Source organism: Arachis ipaensis, chromosome B02 (assembly GCF_000816755.2).
Source record: "Arachis ipaensis cultivar K30076 chromosome B02, Araip1.1, whole genome shotgun sequence".
Classification (NCBI taxonomy): domain Eukaryota; kingdom Viridiplantae; phylum Streptophyta; class Magnoliopsida; order Fabales; family Fabaceae; genus Arachis; species Arachis ipaensis.
This window is the reverse complement of record NC_029786.2, coordinates 10426730-10436152: the sequence shown is the minus strand read 5'-3', so window position 1 is coordinate 10436152 and position 9423 is coordinate 10426730. Positions and strand designations below refer to the sequence as shown.

General features: G+C 34.8%; 1 protein-coding gene across 1 annotated transcript in view; it reads left to right on the top strand.

Moving 5' to 3' along the window:
* LOC107624878 (disease resistance protein RPS2) overlaps positions 1–9423 on the top strand; it is a gene marked incomplete at its 3' end in the record, with an annotated part of 13952 nt that continues 4529 nt past the window's right edge. Inside the window, 4 exon segments of the mRNA XM_016327353.2 lie at positions 1–174; positions 218–257; positions 4291–7365; positions 8545–8784. Coding sequence (XP_016182839.1) covers positions 4330–7365; positions 8545–8784 — 3276 coding nt within the window.

Here is a 9423-nt window from a genome sequence, read left to right as displayed (position 1 = left end):
TTTTGGATGCTATATATTGATACCACTTAGTAATCTCCATCCGCAACTATATTAGAGCAAAAAATTGAAACACACCATATTAGAGCTTCTTGTTTGTTATAGAACTCTCTTAAAGGTCAAACAACGACTCATCAAAGCGTGATATCCAAACTATTGGAATCGGAGGTTTGTTTACTCACTTTAAATTAGTTGTTATGCATTTATTTTTTTTTTTTTTTTGTCTCTTTTCTTCAAAGTAAGAAGTTGTTCACGAGAAGGTAATGTTTTCTTTATCCTGATGAAATTTTATATATATAAGAATTTTGTTAGTTAGTGTGAAAAAAAAAAATTTAAAAAAAGTGTTTCATATTAACAAATGAAATAGTGTTTTAAGAGCACTCATCAAAGAAACAACAACAAAATATATCGTCTTGTGGAAAATGAATAGACTTTTGTTAGGGGAGACAGCTCACACAAGTTGTTTGCGGATCATAAAATTTTCTTCTAAAATCAAATACGCATTACTTTTGACAAGAGTTATCCCTACTCGAATAGAAGATCTCGACCTCTTAAAGTGAGTAAATCACTAAAATTCTCACAACAACTTTAATGTCCACAGTTGTATAAAACTTTGGTCAATTCATTAAGAGAAGTCATAAAAAAAAAATCACTAAAATTCTCATCTAATTATTAGCTTCTTGATAAAAGTATCTTTTAAATATGTTAATGTTAAAAATATTCACAAAATATTTTAAAAGATGGACAAAAGTATTTAAATATATGTAAAATATATTTTTTGTTCTTAACTTTTAATTTTTTTTAAGGGCAATTTACGCATCTAAATTGTTTGATCCCCAATATTACGCAAATACATTGTTTCAGTTTTTAATACGCAAATGCATTGTTTCTATATTTTATGTAAACCGCTACTGGCAGTAGCGGTTTACGTGTGAGTGTGTGTGTGTGTAAACCGTTACTGGCAGTAGCGGTTTACGTGTAAGTGAGTGTGTGTAAACCGCTACTGGCAGTAGCGGTTTACGTGTGTGTGCGTGTGTGTAAACTGCTACTGCCAGTAGCGGTTTACGTGTGTGTGTCTGAATGGGGCTGCCTATATAAACCATAGAGGGACCAAATGTGAAGAAGTAGAGTGTTATTCACAAATGGAGGGAGAGGATAGTTTTGTGGCTCTGGTTCACTGCTCTGGAAAAATTCAAAAGAGCAAAAGGCATGGTGTAAAATTCACAGATAGAGAACCGTGTGGTTGGCTACCCCCGCATGCTTATCGGGCATTTTGTATTCGGCATGTTGCTGCAAATTTTGCCCTCACTTTCAAGGGGCAGGATGCGCGGAGGTGGTTGGTAAATGCCGCGTATGCGAAGACGGAAGTAGAATTTGACTATTGGTTTGATATAATGAGGACGGAGAACCCGGCTATGTGCGAATGGGCAAACAGAATGCCTTATGAGAGGTGGACACATCATAAGGATGGTGGGAGAAGATACGGTCACATGACCACCAACATCTCTGAGTGTGTGAACTCTGTCTTGAAGGGCACAAGAAACCTCCCGGTGACGTCTTTGGTTAAGTCGACATATCTCCGGCTGGCCGAGTTGTTTGTTGTCCGTGGGCAGACGGCAGAGGCACAGTTAGGGTCCGGGCACCGGTTTTCACAGGCAGTAGTTAAGGCCATTGAGCGTAATCTGAAGGAATCGAGGTGCTTCACGGTGACAGTGTTTGATAGGCATCAGCTTGACTATACTGTGGCTGAGACGACTCCCACAGGGAAATTCTCTTTGGGTAGCTATCGGGTTTCTCTGAGGGATCGCACCTGCGATTGTGGATACTTCCAGGCGCTGCACTACCACTCACACGTAAACCGCTACTGCCAGTAGCAGTTTACATAAAATATAGAAACAATGCATTTGCGTATTAAAAACTGAAACAATGTATTTGCGTAATATTAGGGATCAAACAATTTAGATGCGTAAATTGCCCTTTTTTTAAATGATTCTTAACATTTAATTTAATTTAATTTTATTCTTAACGTTTAAAATAAATTTAATTTTATCTTTTTTTGATGATTCTTTATTGGTCAACTCTAAGTTAAAAAAATTTCCTATTTCACCCTGTTAATTTTATCCCCAAGACCCAGCCTTCAACTTTCATGGCTCCACCTCCACCCCACCCCAATTGCACCTGATCCACCGACGCACCCTTCATCTTATCTTACTAGTGTCATTGTCGCTGTCTCAACGTATCACTGCCATCATAACAACACCACTATTCATCACTGCCCCGATCATTATCAACAACAACCGCACCACTGTCGTCTTCCCTTCGCAACCTCACCACTAATCCATCACGACTTCACCCCACATATAAACACCATCGCAACAACCTCAACATTATTAACATCACCACCATCAACAACAACACAACAATTAGAATGGGAATTCGAAGAAAAAAGAAAAAAGAAAAAAGAAAGAGATTAAAGCAAAGAGAGTGTAAATAGCACCTAAAAAAAGAAGGAGAGAGAAAGCGGATGTTAAAGAAGAAGTAAAAAGGAGAAGGACGGGGCAAAATCAAAAAGAAAGCTCACGGTAACGGCAACAAAAACAACAAATGGAGAGAGAAGTAGGAGAGGAAGCGAGGAGAGGGTGTAGAAATTGGAAAACGAGCTTCCGTTAGGTAGACAATGAAAAATCTGAACAGATTCGAAATTTAACCCAATGAAATTAAAAAACAAAACACTCCACTCAAATTACCAAACCAAAAACCTTCAATAATTCAAAAATTTTAACTATTCATTATACCCTAATTTATCAGCTTTTCTCCCAAACCTTCTGCCGCCGCCGTCACTTGGTCATCAACTAGCCTCCATCATCACAGCCGGAATTCTCCTCACCACTGCTGGTTCGTCAACAAGGACCCTCATCGACATCGCTCTTCTCTAGATCGGAAACAAACGGCGTTGTCGGGCTCTTCTTCGCCGTCGCTGCTTGGTTTGCCACACACCGTTACCGACATTGCTCACCCTTAATGAACATAACCTTCCACTTAAGGATAAAAATAATCATTTGCATATCTAATAAATTGAACATCTAGCATATTTTAATTATATATAATTAAACACAATCCAATCAAATAATTATCCACATAAGAATTAAAATAATCATCCGCTCAAGAGAAAAACAATTTTTTTGACTTCATGATTGGTTCGTCGGTAAGAGAAAAGAGTGAGAGAATGAGAGTGATAGAACCTGAGACCTAGCCAAGCATATCAGCTAGGTTTTATAGAAGTTGTCTTCTGCCCGTTGGTGGATAAGTCCTAATTTATAGGTTAGTTGAGATATTCTGTTTTGGTGCTATAAACTAGTTGAGCACGTTTCCTATTTTCAGTTGAGTGATGCTGTTTCGGTCCTGATCACGTGCCGAGATTTTCGGACGGCTGATACGGGACCGATTTTATGATGCACGTGTCTTTTTATTTGAATGGGTGAGGCCGAGCTTATCTGCTTTTGTTCCGAGCTTGTTTAACGTGATGAAATACTCGGATATTTGTGTGCCGAGTATTTCGGGCGACCGAGGATAAAGGTAACGTATCACCTTCTATGCTCAAATACACACACGTACTTTTATTTTGTACCTAAAATATAAAAATTAATAGTTACTTACATAAAAATATTTTGATACAAAGATGATAGTTCAAATATTCACGTGTTATATTAAGTAATTTAGTTAATTTTTAAAATTATTTAATAATTTTTAATTATTATTTTATTAATTATGATGGGTATACATTAAAATTAATTATTAGGATAAAATAATAAAAATACTTTTATGTTTTACAATATTAAAAATACTATTTGTATACTAAAATTAGTTACTTTATATTTGTGTATAAATAGATATATTATTTAGTTTATTTTGAATGTGTATTTTATATTTCAACATATATTTTATACTAGTGACTAATTTTAGTGTACAGATAACATAATTGTTCACAATAATAATGCACAAAAGTAGACTTTTAACTAAATATCAATTTAAATATAAAAATACTACTTATACATTAAAATCAGTCATAATATAGTCACAAAAAATATACATAGTCACCAAAAAAAAAAATCAGTCATAATATATTTACGTATAAAAACATATGCTATTTAATTTATATTCTAATATGTATTTTATATTAGTAGATAATTTTGGTATGCACTTATCATATCAATATCATGGTTGATGTAAATATGCAAATTAAATGACCTTTTTTATATGATTGAATTTGCAATTTCATGTGCATACATGCAGAAGAAAGAAGATGTAGCTGCACAAGATCAAGAATGAAGCATGGCTCTTCCTACACCTCCTTTACCAGATTGGCTTGTCCAATGGGCAACAAAGATCTTAAAGCAAGAGCTGAACTACCTCCTGTACTTTGAAAGAAACATTAACGATCTAGAAGATCAAGTTAACAAGCTCAGGCTAGAGCGACAGAAGCTGGGTGATAGGGTTGCAGAGGATGAAGACCGCCATGGGAGAGAAATATACGATGACGTGTCAAAATGGTTGGACGGTGCTGATACAATCATTGATGCCTATAAAAAGTTCGAAAAAGAAGAAGAAGAAGCCCATGGGAAATGTTTAGCTGGCTTTCCTCCTAATTTGCCAGCAAGATATTTTCTTAGCAAAAAATCAATAGAAATTAAAGGAAAAGCCGAGAGTCAGTTACAGAAGGCAAAGTTTGATATCATATCACGTAGTCGAGGGCCACCTTCAGTGGGTCTTGTTTTGTCTAATGTTGATTATCAAAGCCTTCCTTCGAGAGTTACGGCCATGGAAGAGATCACGAATGCTTTGAAAGACACAAGTGCTAGAATGATCGGTGTTCACGGGCCATCTGGTGTGGGGAAGACCACTCTAGTCATGGAAGCGGTTAACAGAGTTCAAAACGATCAAGAAAAGCCGAAGCTATTCGATGTGGTGATCATGGCGAATGTGACGAAAAGTCCAAACATCCGAAAGATTCAAGGGCAGATTGCCGACATGCTGTGGATGAAACTTGACGAGGAAAGTGAAGAAGGAAGAGCAAGTCGAATAAGAGAGAGATTGAAGAAAGAGAAGGAGAGCACTCTTATAATCCTCGATGATCTTTACGGTAAAGTTGATTTGAATATATTGGGGATTCCATGGCAGAGTGGTGATGGAAAGCAGAAGAATCCAAAAGGAAAGAAGTCCCTTGGCTCAAGCACTCCTAATGAGGAGACAAAGCAACAAGCCCTTGCAGATGGTGTGATGATGAATTCCCAGAAGGCCTCGGATGCTTCCTCTTCTTCTTCAGCTTCAAATTCGGTAATAGCGTTGACAACAGAAGAGCGCTATAAAGGGTGCAAGGTGTTGCTTATCTCAGAGGTGAGGCAAGTGCTGAACCAAATGGATGTAAGGTCAAAACTAGTTGTTCCTCTGGAACTCTTGAACGAGAAGGACGCAAGGAAATTGTTCAATAAGATAGCAGGAATAGGTGACAAAAACACTGAATTCGGAGAATTGCCAGCTCAGATTGTCGAAAAATGTGATGGATTACCTATGTCGTTAGTTACAACTGCGAAGGCCTTGAAAGGCCGAAGTCGGTTGGTTTGGCAGGATACTTATCAGAAGTTTGAAACGCAGACAATGACAGGAACACCTGAGCATTCTACACGGGTGATTTACGATCTATTAGAAAACGAGGAGCTCAGGATAACCTTCTTGCTTTGTGCTTGTATGGATAACGATGCATTAGTTTCAGATCTGGTGAGAGCATGCATTGGATTGGGTTTTCTTCGTGGGATCTACACAGTGAAGGACACCAGAAGCAGAGTGCAAGTGATGCTTATGAAGCTCAGAGAGTCAGGGTTGTTGGCCGACAGCTATTCAAGTGACCGTTACACGATGCAAAACCTTGTTCGCAATGCGGCTTTGTCGATAGCATTCAAGGAGAGGCACATGCTCATGTTGAACAAAGTAAGAGTAGATGAATGGCCAGATGATGATGAGGTTAGAAGGTATGTTGCTATTTCCTTGCGGCATTGTGATATCATTGATGCCATTACTAAGAGAATGACATGTGCTAGACTTAAAATCTTGGAAGTTATCAATAATGATCCACAATTAAAACTTCCAAAGAAGTTCTTCGAACAAATGGAAGAGCTCAAAGTGTTGATCTTAACTGGCATTAATCTGTCACCGTCCGATTCATCTGTTGGTTGTTTAACCAAACTCAGAATGCTCTGTTTGGAGCATTGCACGCTAAGTTCATCCAAAGAAGAATTAAGTTTGAGTGAGGAATTAAGCATCATAAAAAACCTGAAGAATCTGAGAATTCTTAGCTTTTCAGGGTCTAATATTGATTGCTTGCCTGTTGAATTAGGGGATTTGTCTAAGTTGCAAACCCTAGACATAAGTAATTGCCCTAAACTTAGAGTCATTCCACCCGATGTAATCTCACGTCTTACTTCTTTGGAGGAGTTGTACATGAGAAAGACTCAAATTCAATGGCCAAAGGTTATTAATGGAGACGAAAATGATGAGAGTGAAAATGCTAGCCTATTAGAATTGGGGGAGTTGAATCAATTGACAAATCTTGACATACAAATACAGAGTGTGGACCATCTGCCAGAGAACTTGTTCTTTGACAAGTTATCTAGTTACAAAATTGTCATTGGCTCTTCGAATGGATATTTGGAGAGAGATTTCAAAATGCCAGAAAAGCATGAATTGTCGAGGTTTTTGGCAATACATCAAAAAGGTGGCATTCACATTCATTCTCATAAGGGAATCAAAATGCTGTTCGAAAGAGTTGAGTATCTTTTGCTGGGAAAACTCAACGGTGTTCAAGATCTGTTTTATGAGTTGAATTTGAAAGGTTTTCCCCATCTCAAATATCTAGCCATTCAAAATAATCATGATATCCAATTTCTTATTCATCCAAAGGACAGGGAGGAGCATCATGAGAAGGCTTTTGAGAAACTAGAGACTCTTGAACTCCATAAAGTGACGCAAATAGAGGGACTATGCTTCCATAAAGTGACGCAAATAGAGGGACTATGCTTCTCTTCATGTCTACTTTCTGAGTCCTCTTTTGCAAACTTGAAAGCCATCAAAATCAATTTTTGTGAAAAATTAAAGTATCTCTTCTCGCGTTCTTTGCTTGAGCATCTAACTGCTCTCGAGACAATACAAGCTTCTGATTGTGACTCTTTAAAGGTGATTGTTCCTGATGAAAGTGAGATGCTTAAGCTCCCTAAATTACACAATCTGACACTACAATCTCTAAAAAGCTTTAGTGGATTCTATCCCATATCAACAACAACAACAACAAGCACCAAAATACTATTTCATGAAAAGGTATGATCTATAAGCTATCTTGCATATTTTTATTTATTTCTTTTCAACTTTTTAAAGTATTCACACCTTCATGCAGATATTGACTGTAACACACATTTTTGTTGAGGGAAAAAAATTGATTCTACTTATAATTTTGTTATATGATAGTTGATTTTTTGTTTACACATAATTTTTTTTAATTTTATTTATATTATTGTTAAAAGTAATGATAGGAAGACAAAAAAAGGAACAAAACTTGCTCTATTTATCATTCATTAATTGTTTTAATAATTAATAAATGTTAAATAACTTTTAGCTAATTTATTTTGGTTAGCAAACATTTTCATATATCTTTGGTAAATTAAATTAAAAATGACTTTTAATAAACACAAGCAATAACAAGTCTGTTTCATAAAATAGTTTTTGAAATTTAAAAATATTATAATAGACATTAATGTAAAAATTAAATTTAAATATTAATTAATGTATGAAATTATATTAGACTTCTTAATTTTAATAAATGCAAACTAACTTTAAAAATCTCTTCCTTATATGTTTTCAAAAACACCAATAATTTTAAAAAACTGTAAGTACAAGCACATAAACTTTTTTATTTACTAAAAATAAAATGAGGCAAAAATTTCTTCGAAAAGTTTCACTTTTACCAAACCATGCCTAAGTATCTCAATCCTCTTTATACACACTATTGAAGTGTATGTAATCAATTTTTTTATTTATGTTCTAATTTAAATAATAAAGATTGCAATATTGACCCATTAAATATGCGAAAGAAAATATGAGTTTTGCTTCTATAATTAATGATTGTGGATTTAAATTTGGGTTATGCTCTGTATACTAAAATCAACCACCAAAGTCAGCCACTAGTATAAAATATATGTTGGAATATAAATACATATTGAAAATAAATTAAACTACACATGTATTTATACACAAATACATTGGTAAATAATTTTAGTGGCTGATTTTAATGTACAAATAATATTTCTCTTTAAATTTTACACCAAGTGAGCATATAAAATTTTAGAAAATTTGAACATTAATAAATATGTAATCTAGTAATTGATATTTATATTTGCAAAATTATATTTGCGAAAAAATAAAATAATACGATGAAATATCACACGCTTGAGAGCTGAGAAAATCAATTTGATAAATTTTTTGTTTTATTAAACTTGGCAGGTTGAAGTTTCAGAATTAGAGAGACTGGAGTTGAGGTCTATCGAGATAGACCAAATATGGAATGACCAAAGTTCTGATTTTGGAAATTTAATCCATTTGGATGTGAGTGGTTGTAACGATTTGATATCTTTGTTGCCATTCTCGTTGGCCAAGAATCTCAAGAAGCTTCAAAGCCTTTATGTTAGTGAATGCTACCGGATGGAGAATATCTTCGCTGATGTACCCGTAAAAGTTGCTAAGGTATGTAAGTAAAATTTGTGGGTTTCCATTTTTATTATTCTTTTTTTATTATACATTTGTTGACTTTGATCCGAGATGTATAATCTTTTGGTGGCCCTTACTTCCAAATATTAAATTCACACTAATATTCACTTAAAAAAATACTTAAAATATGTAAAAGCCCATGTAAGAATCGAACCATAGACTATTAGTTTATTGGTTTATTGGTTCAACTAATAAATTACTAGTTAAACTAATAAAATCGATCTCACGTAAATAAAAAATATAAAATAGTAAAAAATTTAAAATATATATTTTCACCGAATTTACTATATAATTAGTTTTTATCGTATATAACATTAAGAAGCACAATGGCAGCGTGGCAGGTTGGAGACGTTGCAACCAGTGTTATGGAGCACCATAGAATGCATAGTTATAGAACCGGTTTTTGTCGGTTTACACCGGCACTTCACACCAATTTTCATTTTTAAACGGTTTAAGATACGAACCAAACTAATTGATGGTCAGATTTACCAATTTTTTGGTGGAATCGATCGATCTGATTCGGTTTTACAACTATGCCATAAAGTAATAGATATTAGTAATTAATTGGAGAATTTTATTTTTGATTTAGCTACTTCGCCAGTTAAGATAATTTTA